Here is a 24,225-nt window from a genome sequence, read left to right on the forward strand (position 1 = left end):
GGTACAAGCTACATATAATGTACCATTACTGATCCAAAAATCAGCTGTTTTGGTGTACGCAATCTAAAGTTATGAAAAAAAATGTGTGACCAAAATTTGACTTGACTTGACTAAATTTGACAAAATTTGACCACCCAAACAAATATAGCTTTGTAACGGCTGGATCAAATTGAATGAAATTTTTACACAACATTTTGATATGCATACTTTACATACAGAAAAATTTTCATTGAAATTGGTTCAGTATTTCTGGCTCTATAAATAAAAGAGTAAAAATGTACAAAATTTTAAAATTGCACAAAATTGTACAAAATTTTAAAATTGCAGTTTTCAGGATTCACAATATCTCCGCAAATACTAAACCGATTTTGATGAAAATTTTATGGTATAAGCTACATATAATGTACCATTACTGATCCAAAAATCAGCTGTTTCGGTGTACGCAGTCTTAAGTTATGAAACAAATTGTGTGACCAAATTTTGACCGTATCACCCTTTATTTTCTGAGATATCAGTTAAATTTCGATTGTCAAGCGCTCGGGTGTGCAAATCTGGAAGAACATCGCCCAAGACAGGTGAAGATGGAACACTATACGCTCGACGTATTAGTTATGTAGATTGATGTGAAAGTTCAATTCCCCTGCCTCTTGTTACTGGCTACAACCATGTGTGATATTTTTCTCTAAAAGCAACATTTTTAGGTTTATGAAGGAAAAAATGAGAATTTGTTGTTTAATTGTAGAATTATGATTTTCTTATGTTTTGTATTTTTCTTGAGGCTACTCTTTATTACTATTTTTCCTAGTTCCATTCATGAATTGTGTTTATTTTCAATCGTGGGAGAAAGGTATTATTTGCCTGTAACGCGGTGCATTTCGTAAATATCTAAGAAACTCTCTCACTCCTCCCCCCATTCGGCTTTTCCTTGCTACGACTGTGTCGTTTTCAAGGTGGGTTCTGATGGGCTTACTCAGAAAGAGAAGTTTTTGTTTGATGACTAATAAATTAATACGGATTGATTTGAGAACAAAACCTCTCTGCCTCTTGTGAAGCCATACCACTGGCTACAATTATGTGTGATATTTTTCTCAATAAGCCGAGATTCCGTGTTTTTCTAGCTTCGTCAATAATTTGCATTTTGTTTGGAAGTCCTTACCAACAGATTCTAACCGTTATTTGTTTGCTAAGCAACGTTTTGCAGATATATTTTTGAATATTTTAGTGAACACATAAGGCGCCGTCCACAAATTACATAATGCTCTAGGGGGAGCTGGGGAGTATGGCCAAGCGTTGCGGTTCAAATATTTTACGTTTTTCATACAAAAAGCGCTACGGAGTAGGGGGGGGGGGGGCGGGTAGAAAAATGTTGATTTTGGCGTTACGTAATAAATAAATGATGCCTAAATGGAGTGTCCCTTATTTGACCTTTTCCTCACTACGACTAGATTCTTTATTTTTTCTAGCAAGATAAGTGTTGGTGGTCTCCTATGGTAAAGAACTTTATATTTATGGATTACTTAACAACTCAGATTCAAGCATAATGATAGTGTAACGCTTTTTATAGAAGGTTTCTTTTTTGCACATCCCCTTTTTATCATTTATTCTACGACTATATTTGACAATTTGTTATTGCAGTTGAGGTTTTTAAAGCAGTTTTTTTTTTAAATTTTGTCATAAAATATATAATATAAAGTCTAAAACAGTCTTTCTGTTCAAAATTGATATTGGAAACTGAAACCTAAGCATAATCAGCACACACGGCCATCCGTTGAGGATTCTAAATGCCTCCCCTCTTTTGGTGGCATTGCCCTGAGAAATAGGGTTCTCAAACCGCATCCCAGCAAGCTAACCAAACGGTGAAATCGCAATCCAACACACTTTCTCTCTTCTGATAATTAAATTGTAACTATTTTTTAGGATTACAAAACCCCCTGACAGTTTTGGATATCCCATGAGACTTTGGCTTCGTAAAAGGCGCTCTGAAACTTTTGATACTTAAGGTACCTCGGGGCAAGTGAGAATCGGGGGCCTTCAGCTATATATTTTTTTATTATTTATTTTTAGGACTAACATTCTTCATAGAAAACGTAGGCATCAAACCTACGGATACTTTGAATACATAAATTGTTATTGGTTCAACCATAAAGAGATCGTATATGTTATTGTTGTTCATATGTAGTTTTCAATTCACTAAGTAAGATTGACGTGCTCTACTTCATTCGTCGTTTAAGAATAGATTTGTTATTCTACAAATACTTTTTGGAGGACAATATTTGGAGATCTTGCAAATGATTTTAAGCAAAAAAGCTGTATATGATTTTTATTTATTACCTTTATTTTACTACTCTCACTTGCCCTAGTGCATTTCATTATCTGGGGCAAGTGAGACCTATGAGAATAAACAAACACAATTTCATAGGTTCATCTCGCCTTGTCCAGCCTATGACGAAATTAGCACTAAAGTCAATAAAAACTGGAGCCTTTAGTAATCTACTGTTGAATTATACTTGATAACCTCTATTTAGATGTTGAAGTTCTTGTTTAAAATGATAAATCCTTGGGTAAAATTTTTTTTTTTTCAAAAGCATGCATTTTTCATTTTTCTAAATATCTTCCATTATGTTTTCATTTAGTGCTGAATAATGAGTTCTTTTGAGCATTCAGGAACCGTCCATGAAAAATAAAAATGGGACAAAGGCCCATTCAAAATTGACGGTTTAAAAAAAACATTATTCAATGATTGTAAGATTATGTACGACAGAAGATGTTACTGAAAATCTCAAAACCCCAGATTTCCAATTGGCGAGATTCATCAACTATGTTATATAAAGAGCAAGCGATTTGTTTTTTAATGTGTAACGTAATTTATACACGTTATCACGAAACTCTTCGAATTTCAATCTCTAAACATGGTTATCCGTATAAGATATTAATGATTTATGCTACCTCATTTGCAGAAAGGGGCTGTCCATAAACCACGTGGTCATTTTTTTGGGACTTTTCAACCCCCCCCCCCCTCCCCGCGTGGTCATTAGTCCATACAAATTTTTTTTTATTTGTCCATACAAAATGGTCATTGGCCGAAACCCCTAATGACCACGTGGTTTATGGACAGCCCCAAACTTATATTGGATCATTTGAACAAAATGCTCAGAATGGATCACGCTTGCCCCGTGAAATGCAGTAAATGAAGATCTGCTACACTTTTCATTATATGCTTGATATATGGAATGTAAATATTGTGAATCACTGACAAAACCAATTTAGCTCTTTTTTAGGTCCCACTTGCCCCGGGATACCTTAATTGATCGATACTCTCATTAAAACCACAACTTCTTAAATCACCCTGAAACCTCTTTGGGGCTGTCCATAAACCACGTGGTCATTTTTTTGGGACTTTTCAACCCCCCCCCCCCCCCCCCCCCGCGTGGTCATTAGTCCATACAAAAATTTTTATTTGTCCATACAAAATGGTCATTGGCCGGAACCCCCCCCCCCCCCCCCCCTAATGACCACGTGGTTTATGGACAGCCCCTTTGGAATACTCTTAAACGTCCATGAAACCTCCCTGAAAACCTCTGAACCCCCCTGGAACACCAGCGAGCCATAGCTCACTGAAAACCTCTGACATCTCTTAAACTCCCTGAATCCCACTTAAATCGTATACAAACCCTGAAACAATGAAATCAATGATTCCGCTTTGAAACACCCTCGGTATCCACCTATATTAACCAGAAATGCCCCTGAAACCTCTTGAAACGCTCTGGAATACCTACAAAATCATTCTGAAACCTTTTTTGAAACCAACTAAAAGCCTAGCTCAAAGAGCTCAAAGCTCTCTTGAACCTTAATGTGAAACACTCTTAAAACGTACATCCCAACTGGGACAGAGCCTGCTCCTCAACATTGAATTCTATAAGAACTTTCGCACTTTTCGTCTGACTGTTTTCGCATTCGTTAGCTCTGTGCCAAGCAAGAAAGTCGAGAAAAATTCTATTACAAAAAAAAAAATCTTAACCCGATTTAGAAATCTAACTCAGATACCGTCAGCAACACCATGGGCACTAATAGTGATATACATAATCCATGATTACAATTTCCTCAATAGCTTTTGAATGTATTGTCATCCCGGAACCGAATCCGACGTACTCGGATTGGCGATACGCCAGCGCCTTATTATGATAATTATACTCCATGGAGACCCGGTTAGTATCTTAGTAGTACATAAGAACTAAATCACTTGTTTCTTCCAAGATAAAAATTATGTTATGAGAAACCAAAAATCATGTAACACATTTTTAATTCACAATTTAATCACATCGTATTTTGAAAAACTTTCAGTAATTGTAAACATGAAATGCCTTCTCCTGTTGGGTGAATGCATCAAAATCCGAACCAAGTGCAACCCCACATTATCAATCTTAATCAACATCACCATTCATTACCCGCGGTAATTACATCTGCCCTTGATCCTCCAAGAAACTTTCATTACCCCCGCCCGGGCGACGACTAAGCGACGAAAATGAAGTTTTCTCATCCGCTGCTGCCTCGACATACCTACCAGCACGTGTCGATCGGTAACGTTGCACTCTCACAAACCGTAGCGTTGTGAACAACTTCTATGCACGGCACAACAACCAGGACCAGCCGGCGGCCGCCCAATGTCAGCAGCATGCGGTGCCCCGTTCTGACACTGTTTCCGAACAACAAGTTTTTATTATTAGCTTTGCGTCTTGAAGTCCACCGTTCTTATAATTACAGCAACTAATACATTTTATTGAACCGCTAAGAAGATTTGATGTAGGGGTGTTGCGTTATGATAGTGAAGAAAATTAATCATGCACCATTGCTGGATCAAGGTATCGAAAAGATTATTTGCATAACATGAAGATTAGGGGTTGATAATGTTTAGAATCTTTGCAAAGTCTATGCATTGTAATATTTAAGGTAATGAATCCACTCCATAAATATCGACATTCTGATATACAGACAACGAGTGAACGTCCCTAGTTAAATTCACGACCACCGCTAACATTGCCGGTTCTTGGATCTCTATGCTCGCTTGAAGAACTAGCCTAGCCAGCCAACGTCGTTGGGTGGCTGATAATTGCCATTCTCACTTCTGCTCACGAGCGATGCGACGTCGATGGCTCTATAGCAGCCAGCGCAGCGTAGCGTGCTCATGCCGCCAGAACGTCTCGCGACGTGCATTATTTTGCTCCAATATTTACCGGTTGGCTGCCGACCGAGGTACGCGCCCTTTTGCACAACTGTTTGGCGCCACTTGATGATGAGGAATGTTTAGTATGGTTTGATAAGTCATGTTAGCGAGGTCGACGAGAGTTGTTCAAAAGTAGGTTGATGGATGTAATTGAAAAAAGTTGGCGGCTACTGTAGTGGATTTGGGCGCACAAGAACGACGCCTTTTCACAATCTAATGAGAATGTTTCTGCGTGGGCATAACAGTATTATGTAGCTGGACTTAATCATCCTCAAATCACGCAGACGCAACGCAACAGATGCTAATGTTAACATCAAATTCATAACATAGGCTGATCATCTACAGGTTTCTGGGTGTAAAAAATATGTTTTTTTTTTTAAATTTATCATAAATAAATTCGATTTTTCCATAATAAATTTAAAACACAAATTAAAAAAAAACTTTGAGAAATTCAAACATCTCAATAAAGAAATTACTAAATCATCCATAAAAAAATGAAGGCAAACAAAGACGAACTACGGAACTGTGAAAGAAAGAAAGAATAGACGGCATTGCGTGCAATTATACAGACATTTGCTTACTGTCCGAACTCGCTAACGCTCGAAGGACTTTAAAAACGGATAACATCTCTGTTCGCATTATACCGGACAAATTGTTGGATTCCTAATCTTCTATGCGGCTTCGCGGTTTTTGCTCAAAACATATTTATGTTTGTTGCTCGTTGTTTCATATTTATTGCTAATTTAGTCTTTTATTAATTGCATTATGTTAATTTTAAATAGTTTTTTCGTTATTTTTATTGTGAATTTCCAAATCGGATTTTTTTTTTATGAAATATTCAAACTTTTTTGATGGAAAAAACACAGTATTTTATTTCAATTGTTGATGAATTATTTATGCACTTTTAGGTTTGGGTATGTATGTTTTGCCATATAATATTGCTTCCACCCCTAGCTGTTTTTGGCGTGGTCCAATAATTACTTTTTTTATGTGTCATTTATATTCAAGCCGTTTCCTCTCTTCAGCCTATTTTTATGAATACATATGTACAAAGGATGGCCAAAATGTTTGGGATAGGCAACTTTTTTTCTCTCACAAAAAGTTCAACATGCTATAACTTTTCATGCAGCGCATCAAAATATCTCAAAACTTGACTGTTTGTCAACCTATTATATGTGCATCATTGGTACAAATTTGGGCTCGATTGATTAATATTTCGTAAAGTTAGAACCGTTTGGGTAAAACACTATTTTTTAGACAACTCATTTTTGAACTGTCATATCTCGGAAACCAGTAAACCGAAATGAATGAATTTTTTAACATTTATCAACAATATGTTGATACATAATACGACGTTATAAAATGTAATATTTTCTCACGGCGAATTAAGTTATACCGGGTTGAAGTTTTTACCCATGTACAGGAAAATAAGTCAATTATACAATACCACACAAAAATTATTAAATGTTTTCTTCCTTCAATCTAAATACGCTCTAATATATCTGATTAGAGATTAATTGAGAACAGAAGTGGAAAATCTTTGGATATCAACACTAAAATTTATTGACATTGATGTAAAAAAATTACATTTTTTTCGAGAAAAATCCAAAAAGTGTCAATCCATGATAACTTTTCTCAACGTTTAAAAAGTACCTTTGTGTCAATAGTTTGTGAAGCATTTACATATTGTTGGTGTACGTTCAAAATTTCATTCAATTCGGTTCACTGGTTTCCGAGATATGACAGCTCAAAAATGAGTTGTCTAAAAAATAGTGTTTTTTTTCCAAACGGTTCTAACTTTGCGAAATATTAATCAATCGAGCCCAAATTTGTACCAATGATGCACATATAATAGGTTGACAAACAGCCAAATTTTGAGATATTTTGATGCGCTGCATGAAAAGTTATAGCATGTTGAATTTTTTTGTGAGAGAAAAAAAGTTGCCTATCCCAAACATTTTGGCCATCCCCTGTATGATAACTAAAAAATTGTGATTTACGAAAACGGTTCTAGCTTCGCGAAAGATTAACCAATCCACCTAAAATTTGTGACAATGATGCACTTATAATAGATTGACACACAGTCAAAATTTGAGAATTTTTGATACGCTCTATGAAAAGTTACAACGTGTTGAACTTTTTTGTGAGAGAAAAAAAAATTGCTAATCCCAAACATTTTGGCCACCCCCTGTAGAATAAGAATACTTATGATGATGATTCTTTATGATGTAACATCCCAAAGGACAGAGTTGGCTCCACATACTCGTTCTTAGAACAGAATATCAAGGTTTTAATCTTGTTCTGACATTGTCTACCAAAGCTAATTTCCTTTCGCTGAATCGCACGCTGCTTTAAAATCAATGGACAGATTGTGAGTCTGCCAGTTATACTCCCGAAATTTGTCTAGGATCATCCACAGGTTAAATATTTGATTCGGCTCTCACAACAACCAGCCTGGTGTTTGCCAGCGAAGGACTCCAAGAGGCCTCAGCTTGTTGAACAGGACACAGGATAGTATTTTTACGATATTGATACACTATAGTCTCTGTGCCTTTTCTTGTAGATGCATACGAGGCCATCTAACATGCTGGTGGACAGTTCTTGAATCTTTATCCTCCAATATCTACAGAAATCATTCTTCGACATATTTTTTTGGGGATAATGGAGCGGTCTGTGGCGATTTTTCTATGGCAATTTAACCCTGGTAATCCCTATGAAATTTTAGAACTGCGGCGGCTAAAATATAGTTTCTCCGATCGAGAACAATGAAAATGATGATTAACCTGGGCTTGTTAGGGGAATATCTGTAAATAAAAAGAAAATCGGGTTAAGTACGGTTCCTTTGAATTCCACTAAGAATTTGCATCCTTTGACAGATACGTATTTCGACCTCAACTGTAAGGTCGTCTTCAGTGTCTTGTCGAGTCAAGTACAAGACACTGAAGACGACCTTACAGTTGAGGTCGAAATACGTATCTGTCAAAGGATGCAAATTCTTAGTGGAATTCAAAGGAACCGTACTTAACCCGATTTTCTTTTTATTTAACAATGAAAAGTTTACAGGAGCACGATTTTTTCCAATTTATTTAATTTGTTTTCATATAACCGTGTGCCAGTCTATTGCACATGGCGGGCACTAGCGCGGTCATGTGCCACGCGCCATTCACAGTTGCATAAAATCTTCGCATAACGTTCCCATCCATAATTTTCTGCGCTTCAGCAATCACACTCTCTTCGTGATGTCGTTCATACTGCGCTGGATTCGTTTCGTTTATGCTCTTGTTTCTTCTTCTTCCCCGTTGCCACTGGAACTTGACCTGCCTCTTCAACTAAGTGTTCTTTGAGCATTGGCATAGTTTTTATTTGAAAAGCTTTCTTTGCCTGCCTTTGCATGAATTTGAGGGGGTTAGAAACAAAGGGGTGTAAGTGACAAAAATCCACTTTCGAGTAAATGAGGTTTAAAGTTTTTCACCAATTTTTCATCCCATACAAAATGTATGGAGTTTAAAAATCAACCCAATTTCTCCGATTTTTTGTAATTTTTCCAATCATTGTAGAAACAATCTTAAAAACAGTTCCTGAAAGCTAGAAATCTGAAGAATTTTATGATATACTCAGCTCAAAATCGACAAAACGGTCACTTACACCCCTTTGATTCTGGGCCCCTCATTTGTAATATGTACTGAGAGGTAACCACTGTGATACACGATGTTCAAGGAAATCGAGATACGTTCCCAGCTGGAACGAGAATCGAAACCGCCGTCTCCGGATTGGCAATCCAAAGCCTAATCCACAAGGCAAACTGGAGACCTTCTACCTTCTATGTGGGGAGCCCTCAGGCGCAAGGGTGTCCCTGAGAAAATCATTTGCCTCATTGAAGCACAGTACAGAGTACAGCTCAACGGTGTTTTGTCCGATCATACGATTTCATACCATTCGGTTCACTAGTTTCCGAGATATATCAGTTCAAAATTTAGTTGTCTTAAAAATAGTGTTTTACGAGAACGGTTCTAGCTTCGCGAAAGATTTCAATAAAACCCAAATTTGTACCAAAAAGTCAAAATTTGCGAATTTTGGATGCATTCTATAAAAAGTTACAGCTTGTTGAACTTTTTTTTTAGAAGAAAAAAAGTTGCCAATCCCAAACATTTTGGCCAACCCTGTATGTTATGGTGATTCCTGAAATTCAGTTTTCTTACAATAACTTTTGATTAATTCATTTCTCGTAAAAGCTTTGTTCCGAATCCGAGCACTATAAACGACGCAACTTCTTGATTGCGTTGGAAAGATAGTATTCTATTCCATTCATTGTACAAAAACTGCGGGTACGCATTTTTTTTTTGTTTGAAGCTTTTTATTAACCTTGGTAAGGTCTTGGGGTTTTTTTTACCTTTTTCAAATTTCAATTTTCTGTAGCTTTTGTTTAACGAATCTTAGCAATCTGGAATTTTCTGACAATTATTTTTTCGTGGAAATAAACCGTTCCCAAAAATCAAAAGCATTGAATGACCCCTAGGGGCGCTCCCATAAAAAAAGTTAAAAATAAGACCCTGGGGTAATTTTTGACCCCAAACTTTGGACAGCTCGCAAAAGTCAGTGGGTGTTCGATTTTGGATCTCTTTGGCTCAGATGAAAGGGGCACAAGTCTAGTTTTCAAAACCACCGGAGAAATCCGGATTTGGCCACCGGGAATCTGCTTCAACTGAAAAATGCCGCTTTTGAGACCCTAATTTTGGCAAGCTATAACTTTGCAACCAAACAAGTAATCAGGACCGTTCAAGGATCGTTGGAAAGGTATTCACGTGGACTTTGATTATAGACATTAATATTGACTAATTATTGGGAACCGGTTCCGGAAATCCGGAACATCCGAAATATTAGTTTTCATCATTGATATGTGCTTGAAAGTCCACAAATGTATTCCATTTATGCATTTCATTGCATAACTTCTCTGCACGCTCCACTGAAATGAGAAACATATTGTTTAAGACCATTTTGAAGGGTTCTGGGCAGGTCTGGTCAAGGCGGAACGGGTTACAGGGATTCCGGAAGGTGGTCAATTGGGTAACGACAATGAGCTTCGTATAGTTTTCGCTCCAAAACCCGGCGTCACATGGTGCAATCTTCATGGATTTTCATGTCTGTTGTTCTTGTGATACACAAAGAGATTGATAGTCATCTTCTTCTTCTTCTTGGCGTAACATCCTTACTAGAAAAAAATTCTGCTTCTCAGCTTAAGTGTTTATGAGCACTTCTACTAGTATTTATTGAGAGTTTTCTCTGCCAATCATTATTTTACATATGTTTATCGTGCGGCAGGCACGAAGATACTATATGCTGAAGGGAGTAAGAGTAATTTCCATTACGTATTGCTCTCAGATTTTTACAATAAATGTAAGCTTTTGACGGATCAATTTTTATTATTTATCGTAACTGCAATGTTCTGGTATAGAAATGAGCAAATGATGATCTCGATCTTTTAAGGCCACTGGAGTGACCACCGGAGTATCCCCAATTGTGTTATTTCAATTTTCTTACTGCAACAAAAGCAGGCATTCGGAAGCTAATCATACTGTCTTGCCATGTTATGATGCAATATTTTGTCATTATCTACCTATGCGTGATAATGTTTGCACCATCGTACAAATAGGGTTCCCGTATCACCTGGGCTGGTAGTCTAGAGGTTGTTCCGGAAATTCTCTCGCCAGTTGTAATTTTTTGAACTAAGAACTGTGTTCGAAGTTACGATGGGAATGCCTCTAGGAGTTTCTCAGGAAAATCCTCTAGGAGTACCGTTACGAATTTTCTTTGGAGTTCCTTATAGACTTTCTCTAGGAGTTCCACTAAATGTTTTTTTTTTTCTACTTCCACCAATCATTTCTCTGGTAGATCCACTGAGAATTCCTCTAGGAGTTCCTGTCAGAGTTTCACTGGAAATTCTGCTAAAAGTTTCAACGGAAGTACTTCCAGTTACACCGGAAGTTTCACTCGAAGATCCTCCATGAATACTTGTGGGACCCTTTCCGCTAATATCCAGAAATTGTAGTAGTTGATCCACAATGAATCGGTCCAGCAAACCCACCGTGAATTCCTCCAGTACATTCACTGGAACTCCTCTAAGACTTCGACCAGAGATTCTCCTAGGAGTTACAGCAAGAATTCCTCTAGGAAATCCACTAGGAATTCGTCAGGGAGTTCCAAAGAGAATTTCTCTAGGAGTTGCATCGATTATTTCTCGAAGTTCCATCAGGAAGTCCGGCAAGAGTTTTACCGGCAATTCTTGTGAGAATTCTTCTCGAAGCTCCACCGAAAATCTCTTCAGACATCGTTCTAAAAGTTCCAAAGAGAATTTCCTCAAGAATTCCTCAAAATACTTCTCTATGTGTTCCGCCGCAAATTTCCTCTACGATCGATCAACGATCAAATCTGACTATACATGTCAATGGTTGCTCCTCCGTGATTGATCTGAGCTGGTACAAATTGCACTGAGATCCAAATGAATCCACATATTCTCAAAGTGCAATTTGAGCAGTTCATACATTTTTGGATCAATAACGGCGCCGCCACGTCCCTATAATCAGTTGGGAAGGGAAAGGAATGTTAGAGTGTGCTGGTGTGGAGCGGACCTGGTGTGATGGTTAGAACACTTGACTATCACGCCGAGGACCTGGGATCGAATCCCACGTCCGACAAACTCACAAAATGTGGGTTCTTCCTTCGGAAGGGAAGTAAACCGTGGGCTCCGAGATGAACTAGCCTAGGGCTAAAAATCTCGTTAATACAGATAAAAGAAAGAAGAAGAAGAGTGTTTTTTTTATCTGTATTAACGAGATTTTTAGCCCTAGGCTAGTTCATCTCGGGACCCACGTTTTACTTCCCTTCCGAAGGAAGAACCCACGTTTTGTGAGATTGTCGGGAGTGGGATAAGAGTGTTCTGGTTGCTGCTACTAAAGACCGAGATCACCTCTGCATCCCCACAACCAGCACGGACTGGGGTATTTGTTAGACGGAAAGGATGGGAGATCTGGGAGTCACCGTTGGGTCGGTGATGCGATCCTTGGATAGGAGGTTATTTATAGTGTCCGTAAGGTGATAGATTGTGTGATGAATAAGGTGAATAAGGACAAGCGGCACAGCACACTTTGGTTGCATAACTTGTAGGCGTTATATACACTGTGCTGTGAGTGGAAGTTGGATGGGAGGGAAACGACTTTTTTTTTTCGAATCGTTTCTGGTTCTAGCGATGGCTATGAACATATTAATATACATGAGTTGTATATGTAGAGAAGAGAGAGCGAGAAAGTGGATAGAAAGTAGGATGAAAGGGACGGGCCAGGGATTGAACCCATGACCTTCTGCATACGAATCAGAAGCGGTAGCCACTAGACCACCAAGCCCGTCTGTGTTCCGCCGCAAATTTCCTCTAGAAGATAAACTTTTAATCCCTAGAGAATTTCTGTCAGGAATTCCTTTGCAAGTTTAATGCACAGGGGATTCTTTCCGTAAACAAAATTCTTACAAGAAACTAAATTTTGAAAAAAAAAACATTCAAATGGTCAAATTTGAAAACTTTCAATCCGGGGTGAAGTTGATCAACCAATGACAAAAATTCCAAGATTGGAAAATCATTGAACAAACTAAATTTGATGAAGCTGTATCTGAATAAGTTTATAAAATTACTTATTACTAGTATATTTTGTATGTTTAAAAGTGCAATAAAGTTAAGTTAGCTACATAAGAACCCACATTAAACGCCTAAATGTAGGCAATTTCTAGAAAAATCGTCCTACTTTCTCAAAATATGCTATTTTCTAATATCAGAAATCCTTCAAACATATTCACCAAATTGATTTATGTCAAAAGTTCTTCCACTTAACCAGAATTGTAGCTTTCTCAGCCGTTGAAAGACGTGGGTCCCATTGTGATCAACCTTACCCCGCTGATCAACTACCCCCCAGACTACGGTAATATTATTGATAATGTTTGGCTACGCAGTCATTTATTGAACAAACGACGTTCTTTATTTGCCAGACGTTTCGATATAATCAATTTCACTGAACAGTTCATGTTTGAACCAGAACATTACAAACTATAAATGTAAATATAAATGTAAGTGATTAAAATTTAGCTGTCGAACCTACATTTGTTGTAAAAATCTGTAAGCAATACAATATGGATTTCTATGGTGGCCACTCCTGTGACCACGTGAAACCAATATGGTTGTTCATTTAAGGCCCCAAAAACCATAACAGTAAAGGCATGCTGAGGGCGACGGGCTCGATTTACGGTCGGCCTAGGTACTTTTCGTAATGGAAATTACTCTTACTCCCTTCAGCATATAGTATCTTCGTGCCTGCCGCACGATAAACATATGTAAAATAATGATTGGCAGAGAAAACTCTCAATAAATACTAGTAGAAGTGCTCATAAACACTTAAGCTGAGAAGCAGAATTTTTTTCTAGTAAGGGTGTTACGCCAAGAAGAAGAAGAAGATGACTATCAATCTCTTTGTGTATCACAAGAACAACATACATGAAAATCCACGAACGTTGCACCATGTGACACCGGGTTTTGGAGCGAAAACTATACGAAGCTCATTGTTGCCACCCAATTGACCACCTTCCGGAATCCCTGTAACCCGTTCCGACCAGACCTGCCCAGAACCCTTCAAAATGGTCTTAAACAATATGTTTCTCATTTCCGTGAAGCGTGCAGAGAAGTTATGCAATAAAATGCATAAAGGGAATACATTTGTGGATTTTCAAGCACATAGCAATGATGTGAACTCATATTTCGGATGTTCCGGATTTCCGGAACCGGTTCTCAATGATTAGTCAATATTAATGTCTTTAATCAAAGTCCACGTAAATACCTTTCCAACGATTCTTGGACGGTCCTGATTACTTGTTTGGTTGCAAAGTTATAGCTTGTAAAAGTTAGGGTCTCTAAAGCGGCATTTTTCAGTTGAAGCAGGTTCCCGGTGGCCATAGTGGCCAAATCTGGATTTCTCCGGTGGTTTTGAAAACTAGACTTGTGCCCCTTTTATCTGAGCCAAAGAGATCTAAAATCGGACAAACCACAGATTTTTGCGAGCTATCCAAAGTTTGGGGTCAAAAATGACCCTAGGGTCTTATTTGTAACTTTTTTTAGGGTCTAAGGACTGTTAAAATTTGAAAATACAAATACATACAAAAAATGGTATGGGAATGCAGTCTCAACTCTGAAAATCAAAAAGATACAAACTTGGTGTCTTCGACAAAATTTAGATGCTCTAAAAACCTAAATTTAGATGCTCTAAAAACCAATAACAAAGCATTGCGAAAAAATCAACACATAAAATTATGTTGAATAAAATCCAATTTTCATATGGAAAAGAAAATAATTCAAGCAATTTAAACTTGTATTTGTAGGATAGATCGAAGATCAATCAAGCATCACATCAATTAGTAAAAAACGGATATTCAGATCAGCAAAACTAGAGGGAACACTCTAACTTCACAAAGATAAGGATAAAAGTTCAAAAATAAGAAGAAGCTTTCTCAAAGACACCGTGTAGCCAAAAGTAAAGGTGTAGGCACAAACATTTCTGTCCTCGTATATACGACTCTGGATCCATTGTGCAGTGAAGGCGAATACTTCATTCGGCGTAGACTCATCGCTACGAGTTGAAACCCATCAAGCATCAAGTAAGTAAGCCCAACATATATGTTAATATCGTTCATCGATGGAGCAGAGCTTTGAGTTTTGAATACGGGCTTGGTACGGGCTTCTGATTCAAATGCTGAAGGTTCTGGGTTCAAACCCTGGCTCGTCACCTTCATCCTACTTCATTTCAATTAATCTACTATCTTTCTCTTCTCTGCATATACATCTCATGTATATTCTTTTATTCATGGCAATCACTAGAATCAGAAACGGATAGAAAAAAAAAATCATTTCCCTTGCTTCCAACTTCCACAGCATATTGTCAATCTATCATATAACGACTACAAGTTATACAACCAAGCTAACTGTGCCGCGTCATCTTCACAGTAATCAACACACAATCTATCACTTTACTCAAAGCATTCACGTACCAATGCGTGAACTCTGCTCCGAAAATAAGCATTTCGATACCAACATTTAAAAAGATCGCAACTTCTTTTGCAACCATTGCCTTTTCACAAAACTGAGAACCTTATTACACTTATCTCACACAATCCACATCCATTACACGAAAGAGGACGGTTTTATCTTTCTATTTGTGCTAGTGGATTGCTCGGGAGATATGAGATACGATCCACAGCTTTGCAAAAGTAGTTACGCTCTTTTTGAAATGTTGGCACCGATTACCCAATAACACTCTGACATCTGCATGACCTTACCCAGGCGCAGAGGACTCAACGGCCTGAAGTGGGTAAGAGATCACCATCATCACTTCCCCCCTTCCCCACATTGACTACGTAGCTGATGTCATTGCCACAAAAAAAAAAAATAGAAGATCACCAACACACCGCCGAATACCAAACGAAAAAAAAAATACATTTTCAAGACTTACCAGAAACTTATCCTTCACAATACCGGACGTATACAGGATGGTCTTGATGTCCGGATCCGGACACCGGTCCTCGCTCCGCTTCCAGATGCAGTCCTCCTTGGTCGTGTTGAACATGCTCGGGTCGCCGAGATAGAGGGCCTGGGTCAGCAGATGCTGTGCCTGGGCATCTATAAAATGGTCTTGCGGTTTGTAAAGTACACTAGATCGAATCACATGCTTTCAAATGTATGTAAATCGAGAGAGTGGTGCCCCTGCACGCTCTAGGTCTAGACAGAGGGACAGGGGATAAAGAGAGAACGGAAGAGTTGCGGAAAATAGATAGTGGGGTTTTGGTTTTCTTTATGTGGAAAATAGTTCATGTGGAAAATAGAGATGAAAGCAGAAAAATGAAATCCTAAAGGTGGCGAAAAATGTGCGTGATTAGGAAGGTATGAGCAAGGTGCACTGGTGGACAGAATGGAATTAACCGTGAATGCAAGTGAAACAGGCGGTTAGTGGCCGGCTGAAAATGGAAATGTCAGTAAGTTTATGCAGTTGGGTCCGGTGTGTGGTTTGTTGGTCGATTCGTATCGATGACTTCGGTGGAAGGTCGACCGAGCAGGAAGTGTCTCTCTATGGGCATGTCGTTCTGTTGGCGATGTCGATGACGTAGGATGGCACGCAATCCGATGAGGTTGGTCCCTTGTAGGTCCGATGCCATGTCGTGATATGCTGCCGCTGGTTCTGGACGATCTCTCTTTATATGATTTCACATATTCTACACTTACAAATCACGTAACTGCCGCACATGAACACAGATGTCAATACTATTTTCATCATTATTATCATTTTGTTTCACTGATTTTCGCCTTTCTTGTTCGTTTAAAGAACTTGAACTTGCCACTTTATTCGTTTTCCGGGTAAGACACTCTGTTCTCTTCAAGATCACTCTAACTGAGTTTCAAATTAAGTTTATCGTTTGCAATTAACACTTTATTTTAGATTTCGATAACGTTAATATAGCCCCAACTGTTCGACGCAAGCACGCGCAAAATTACGACTGCGATCCTTTTTCTTCTTGACTTTGAAATCACAACAGCTCTTGAAAACGCGTCGATTCGGAATGAAGCAGCCTTCGCAGGTTTTCCAGTTGCTTGCTGCACTTTGCTAGCCCGCGCGGTCAAGTTGGACTGACTCACAGCAGATCGACCGGGCGGGTACCTCACCAAGTGTAGAGAGGTATTCGCCAATGTACTATTACGTTGGCTGCACGCAGGGCTTTACTACTAGCTGACAGCGGCGTCCGTTAGGGATTGTGGGTGGTGGGATGTGCTGTAAAGTTTTTACCATAGAAAAGCTCAGGAAATCCTTAACAAGTCCCAACATCACGTCAAATGTTAAATTTAAGAGCAAATTCAATAAAATGAAAGCACAAAAGATCGATGTGACAAAAAACAAAAGGAATTTTTTTATTATTTGGATTGCTTAAACAAATAAGAGTATGCGTTTTCTTCTCTTGTTTCATTTAGACATTTAATTATTTATTTATTTGGATTAATTATATTTATATTGTTAGTTTTTTTTAAATAAATATAAGTGTTTTGATTTATTTATTCATTTATGTTTTTATTTATATTATTTATGTGTTTATCTTTTCCCATTTCAGTTCCATTTCTTCTTTTTTTGAAAACGCTGAACAGCAAAGAACTTTGTTTGAGTCGTTCGGAACAGTTTTGTTTTACACATAAAATGACCTAAAATGTTTATCAGTGAATGCGTGAAAATTATAAATTACTCAATCACATTCCCCTAATTCAATGTCCCTTATCCACGAAAAACCTGCACACGTTCTCACCACCTGATACTAACACCCGCCCCGACAGGTTGATGCGACCAGCTTCAGCTTAGCATACCAGTAGTTAGTGGCATGGTCGGTCAGCTGTACTCGCAAACATCGCGCCGATTGATCGACGGTTACGGACCCCCCGAGTCCGTGGTACGGATGAGAATGAATAATTTTCAGGTTCATTCATAATGCTACGACACTTTAATGAAGGTATGCAGCCCATTTATGAGCGACGAACAGAAGAAGCTACCTAGCACCGCAGACACCCCGATCGATGATGGCGGCGAAACCGAACCGACGGCGACGACGACGGGAAACCGTTATGAAAAAGTGGGTTATCGATTGTTTCAACGGTGGCGGTGTGATTTGCGGCTTGTTCTAAATGCCAACTTTGCCGGTAGGATGGTGAACTTTTTCAACAATGTAGCTTAACTTGGCTTTTGCTGAAGAATAACTAGATGTTGAGTAGTAGTTGACTGAAAAATATGGGACTCGATATGATACATAGCGACTGAACTCGGAACCCGGGAAGATGTAAAATACTGATGATCAAAACATGATATTGGTTTGATTGATATAAGAGATAAAAGATCTGAAAATAATATCTGAAAAACGTTCCTGGAACATCTGAACAATATCAAAATTTGATATTTCAAGATCATACGAATAGCTCGCTGCTATTGGTTAGATATTACAAAATCTTAATATGATTTGATGATGATGTTCCAGGAGTACATTTTTGATTTTATTTTTAGATCTTTTATCTCTTATGTCAATCAAACCCATATCACTTTTTGATCTCCATATCAAAATATGCTATTATTGAGCTCTTTTCCTCTACTCGGGAAAGAACTCACCAACGGCAGCAAATACCTAAACATGAAACGAATGAAAAACTTGGAGACAGAAAATATTGAAATCATTTTGAATGGCTTAAATACTGGGAAACAAAAAAAAAACATAATTCCAATAAAATATGAATTGCCAATGAATCATAACAAAAATGAATTCGTAGATATAAAACTATCTTCTCAAAGGTTCAACAGTCAAATATCCCAGAAAAGATTGCTAGTTGATCTAAATTTTAAATGACACGTTTACAAAGTATCATTTGTGTCAGCAACAATTTTTAACAGGAAATGAAATGATATTTTGATAAACCGGCTTTGTGAGCTGAAATAAAACACCTCATCGATTTCTAGTTCGGCAATAACTATTTTGAATGTAATGAACAAAAGCTGTTTCTTCAATTCTTGTTTCAAGATTCATATACTTAACTGATATAAAGGCGATGAAAGAGAAAGTGATTGTACTTCATTATTCTCATTATTCCGGTCTCATAGAGATATACTGTTTGTCAAAAATGTGGGCTCACTACAAGGATGGCCACAGTTGTTGAATCGGGGCCTACATTTCATCCATCGAAAACTTTCTAAATGAATCCTACGAATTTCTTAAGGAATGATGATTTTGAGAATTTCTGAAGGAATCGCTGCATTCATTTATTTGGATGATTTGTTGCAGAAATTTCTGCAGGAATGTCTAAAACGATTCCTTAAGTAATCCTTGGAGAAATTGCTAAGGCACTGTCCATAAACTACGTAGACTCAATTTTGGCAATCTCAGACCCCCTTTCCCCCCGTAGACTTTCGTCCATACAAAATTTTCGAAATTTGTATCGACCGTAGACTTTGTCCAGAACCCCAACTCCCCCCTCAGAGTCTACGTAGTTTATGGACAGGTCCTAATGAAATTACTGAAAAAAATCTATATAGAAATCTTTAGAGAAATTTCCTGAGCAATCCCTGGGAATATTTCCAAAAAAAACGAATTTCTAAAAGAACGATGCAATTTTGAACAAATCACTTGAGAAGTTTCTGAAGGAATCCTTTGGAAATTAAATTAAGAATCCACAGAATCCAGGGAGGAATTTCTGAGGAAACCCATGGAAGTTTATCTAAGGAATCATTGGCGAAATTTCTGAACAAATTTTTGAGAAAATTCTTGAAAGGTTCTATAGAGGAATCCTTGGAAAAATTTTTGGAGGAAACTCTTGGAACAAAATTTAAAAAAAAGTAAAAAACAATTTCAAGATTTTCTACAGGATTTTTTTCAGCATTTTCCAAAGCAATCCGTAAAATATTTTCTGAAGAAGTATTTGGAGAAATTTCTGGACGAATCTCTAGAGGAATTTTGGAAGGAATCCCTGGAAGAATTTCGTATGGAAAACTTGGAAAAAGTTTTTTTGTTTCAAGTATCCCTGGAGGAAGTTCCTTGCAGTCGATGACGCACCCGCGTTGGGCAACAATTTGACGTTATGTCATGATTTTTTTTTTTACCAGAGAAGCCTGTATCCTCAAGTGGTCGGAATCATTGGAAATTCCTGGCACTACTGGACAAGTCGTACCATGAAATTGATCGCAAAGTAAACTTGTTTCCGCGACAGGGAGAACATAATGGATTCGATCTTTGGAATTTTAGTGGTAGCAGTACGTAACAAACCGTATATCTGGGAAAATTTGCTGAAGAAGGTTTCATGTTTGTTCATCAATGGGGGAGACTCTAATGGGCGCATTTCGTCTATCTCTGACTTGGTTGGCATACAAATCGCACACTCCTCGGGCACTGTTTGATAGGAGAGGCGAGAAATGCTGGGCACTTCCAGAGTTATTGACTGAGAGATTCCTCTATCAATGACCATTTTGTAAGTTTATATAGTGTACCGTATGCGTGATAATGTTTGCACCATCATACAAATAAGGTTCCCATATCACCTGTTCATACAATGCCTTGATTTTCTTTGCATGCACGTAAGCTCAAACTTATATCATATGCAGTAGGCTGCGGGTAATAAAATCCGAATTCTAAGTTTAAAACTTGCACCATGAAGAGGTGGCAATGGAAGTCGTGATTTGTCCACGCGCAAATGTTAAAAAAGACATTTCAGGAATGTTCAGGTGGACCGTACAACGAGTTTAGACCATAAGAAGATTTGGGCGAATTATGTGCGCTCAATGAGAAAACTGGCAAAAAAAGAAATGGCTAAATCAGCGACTTAACGGTACCGTGGCCTTGATGATCCTTCGCCCGTAGAATAAAAAAAAACTCACATGAATACCAATTGCATCCGAGAGCTACGATTAGTGCCGTGTAAGAAAGTATTGAATTTGCTCGAACACAACATCCGTTTTTTTTCGTTCTCCGACCCCTTCCTAATTCCAGAATCAATAGATCATCAATACATTAAATTTCATTTGTGTGTCAATATTGTGACTCAATATCAATACCTTTAAGAAATGTAAAAATAACAGCAATCTCAAAAATTTTGATTTTTGACTGTGACACTCCCACTGTGCCACTTTTCGATAATTGCCCGTATGCAAATCACGACTACCGCTGCCTACTACTACTAGTTTTAAACATAAGAAATCCGATTTTTTTAATCTGCTACGATATCAGTTAGAGCTTACGTGTATGCAAAAAAAACCAAGACATTGTGTGTGAAAGTGATACGAGTACCTCATTTGTACGATGGTGCAAACAGTATCACGCATACGGTAAAAATCCCTCTCAGCTGGGATTTCCTAAGGAATTCCTCATGATATTACTTCCGGGATTCCTCCTGGGGTATCCTCAGGAATTCTTCCAGTTGTTCCTCCAAGAATTCCTACAGGGATTCTCTCAGGATTTCTTCCGGGGATTCACTCGGCAATTCCATATGGGATTCTTTCAGGAACAGCTCCAGAGGTTATTTAACAAATTTCTCCAGGTACTCTTCTCTAGATTCTTTTAGAAATTCCTTCAGAAATTGTTCAGATATTCCCTTAGATATTCCTTCCGGGATTCATCCTGGGGATTTTTCAGAATTCATGCACGGATTTCTTCAGAAATTGCTACAGGGATTCCTTATGATGGTTGCTTATAATAAACATTGTTAAACGTTTGACTTAACCATGTCTAAGCAAGAAATTTCTTTAGGGATACCGCAAATGTTCCTCTTGAAATTCCTCCAGGCATTCCACCAGGTATTTTAACAGGAATTCTTTCAGGAGTTCCTCAAGGGACTCCTTCAGGGATTTCTGCAGGGATTCTACCAGAAATATACCCGGCATTCCTCCAGGATTTTCTCCAGGCATTTCACCAGATTTTTTGTTCTAGTTATTTCTGGGAGAATTCTTCAAGGGAAATGTTCAGAAATTTCTCCAGGCGCTCTTCCCAAAGTTCCTCTATGGATTTTCCCACGAATTTATCCAGGGATTATCTTCCAGATATTCCTTCTGGAATTCCACCACGGGTTCCTTCACGAATTCATCCAAGAATTTCTCTAGGGATTCTTGCTGGAATTCCTCTGGGAAATCTGCATTTCTTCAGAATTTCCTCTAGACCTTCTCCTGGCATTCCTCCGGACATTGTTTCAGGAATTCCTCCAAGAATTCCTCCAGAAATTTCTTCAGATATTTTTCCAGGGATTCCTCCCAGAATTTCTCTAGGGGTTTCTGCAGGAGCACATCCAGGGATTTTCCTAGGAATTCATCCTCCGGAAATTCATCAAGGAATTTCTCCAGGAATTCCTCTTGGAATTTCATGTCGTATTTTCTCATAAATTCCTCCAGGGATTCATCCAAGATTTCCTCCAGAGATTTCATCCAGGAATTTCATCCAGGAATTTCTTCCAGGAATTCATCGAGGGACTCCTCCGGAACTTCTCCAAAAATTTCTTCATGAATTTCGCCAAGAATTCATCTAGGACTTTTTCCTGGTTATGCCCCAGCAACTTCTCCAGCAATTTTTCGTGAAATTTCTCCAGGAAATCCCCCAGGAAATCCTCCAGGGATTCTTTCAGAAATTCCCTGAGGCGTTCTTCCAGGAATTTTTGTTCTAGGATTTCCTGTGGGAATTATTCCAGAATTTCCTCAAGGAATTCTTTCAAGGATTCTCCCAGATTTTTTTCCAGGATTCCAGGGGTCCCTCCCAAAATTCCTGTACGGATTATTTCACAAATTCATGAATGCGTATTTCTCCATGAAATAATCTAGGCGATTATCTAGTCATTCCCCCAGGAACATGACATTTCTCCAGAGATTCTTGCAGGAGTTCCACCAGGTATTTCTCCACGGATTTCTTCCCGGAACCATAAGATTCATCAAAGAATTTCTCCAGGCATTCCTTCTGGAATCCCTCCACACATTTCTTTTGGAACTCCTCCTAGACTTCCTACAGAAATTCATTCAGGAATGCTTCCATTAGCTCCTTTAAGAATTTCTAAAGGAATTCCCCCAAGAATTCCCACATGAATTGTTCCAAAAAATTTTCGAGGAATTCATCCAGGTATTTCTCCCGGAATTTCTCAAGAGATTCATCCGATAATTCTTCCTGAAATTCCACAAATAATCCAAGTTTTTCTGACGGAATTCCTTCAGGCATTCCTGCATGTATTCCTCCAGAAGTCCAGATATTCCATCAGGTATTCCTCCAGGAATTCATCCGGGCAATCCTCCAGGGATTCCTCCGGGCATGCCTCCAGGAACTTTATTCCTCCAGAAATTCTTCCAAGAGTTTCACCAGGGATTTCTCCTAATATTTCTCAAACGATTTCATCCAGAATTTATCTAGGGATTTCTCCAAGAGGACATCCAGGAATTTCGCTAGGAATTCTTCCTGAGATTCCTCCAATAATTCATCCAGGGATTCCTCTTGGAATTCTACCATGAATTTCTTTGGACATTACTCCATGGATTCCTCCACATATTCCTCCAGACATTCCTTCAAGGATTTCTCCTGGTATTCATGAACTCCTCCAGGCATTCATCCAGGATTTCATTCAGGAATTCTTCCAGGAGCTCCTAAAAGAATTTCTTCTGGTATTTCTCCAAGAATTCCTCCAGAAATTTCTCCAGGAATTCCTCCAGAGATTCATCCAGAAATTCTTCCAGAGATTCCTCCAATCAAGGATGGGAACACTGACTTGCATAGAGTTACACTCACTTGCTATTTTCTCAGTTCAGAAGCGTGCAATCATGAAACGATGTATGAACGACTTTTGCCTTGTGGTTTTGTCTATAAGTTTGCCAAAGAGAGTAGGGGTCGCACACGCATACCAAAGCCCTGACAGAGCTGTGAAGGCGACTCTCCACGAGGTGAGTGTAATTTACATTCACCTCGTGGAGAGTTGCTTTCGCCGCTCCCTCACGGCTTTGGTATGCGTGTGCGACCGATACTCCATTCAGCAAACTTTTAGACAAAACTAAAAGGCAAAAATCGTTTATACATCGTTTCTTAATTGCACGCTTCTGAGTTGAGAAAATAGCAAGTGAGTGTAACTCTATGCAAGTGCGTGTTCCCACCCCTGCCTTCAATAATTCCTTCAGGAATTCCTTCAGACATTCCTTCAAGTATTCCTTAAGGGATTTCTTGGGTTTTTTTTTTCAAACTTTCCTCCCAGAATTCCATTCTCCAGCAATTCGTTCAGGGAATTCTCTTGAACCTTCGCCAGCGATTCCTTTAAAACTTCCTCCAGGGATTCCTCCAAGGATTCCACTAGGAATATCCCCAGGAATATTTCCAGGGATTCCTCCAGGCTTGAATTCAGGTATGCCTTAATGCGAATGCCCTCAGAGATTTCTCCAGAGACTCCTCAATGA

General features: G+C 38.5%; 1 protein-coding gene across 1 annotated transcript in view; it reads right to left on the bottom strand.

Moving 5' to 3' along the window:
• Positions 1-17,001, bottom strand: part of LOC115253863 (uncharacterized) — an 86,670-nt gene extending 69,669 nt beyond the window's left edge. Inside the window, exons 1-2 of the mRNA XM_062847655.1 lie at positions 16,527-17,001; positions 15,760-15,926 (exon numbers count right to left, since the gene is read on the bottom strand). Coding sequence (XP_062703639.1) covers positions 15,760-15,926; positions 16,527-16,587 — 228 coding nt within the window. The 5' untranslated portion in view covers positions 16,588-17,001. The remainder of the gene's footprint in view (positions 1-15,759; positions 15,927-16,526) is intronic.
• Positions 17,002-24,225: the final 7,224 nt, after the last annotated feature.

This window comes from Aedes albopictus, chromosome 2, assembly GCF_035046485.1.
Source record: "Aedes albopictus strain Foshan chromosome 2, AalbF5, whole genome shotgun sequence".
Classification (NCBI taxonomy): Eukaryota; Metazoa; Arthropoda; class Insecta; order Diptera; family Culicidae; genus Aedes; species Aedes albopictus.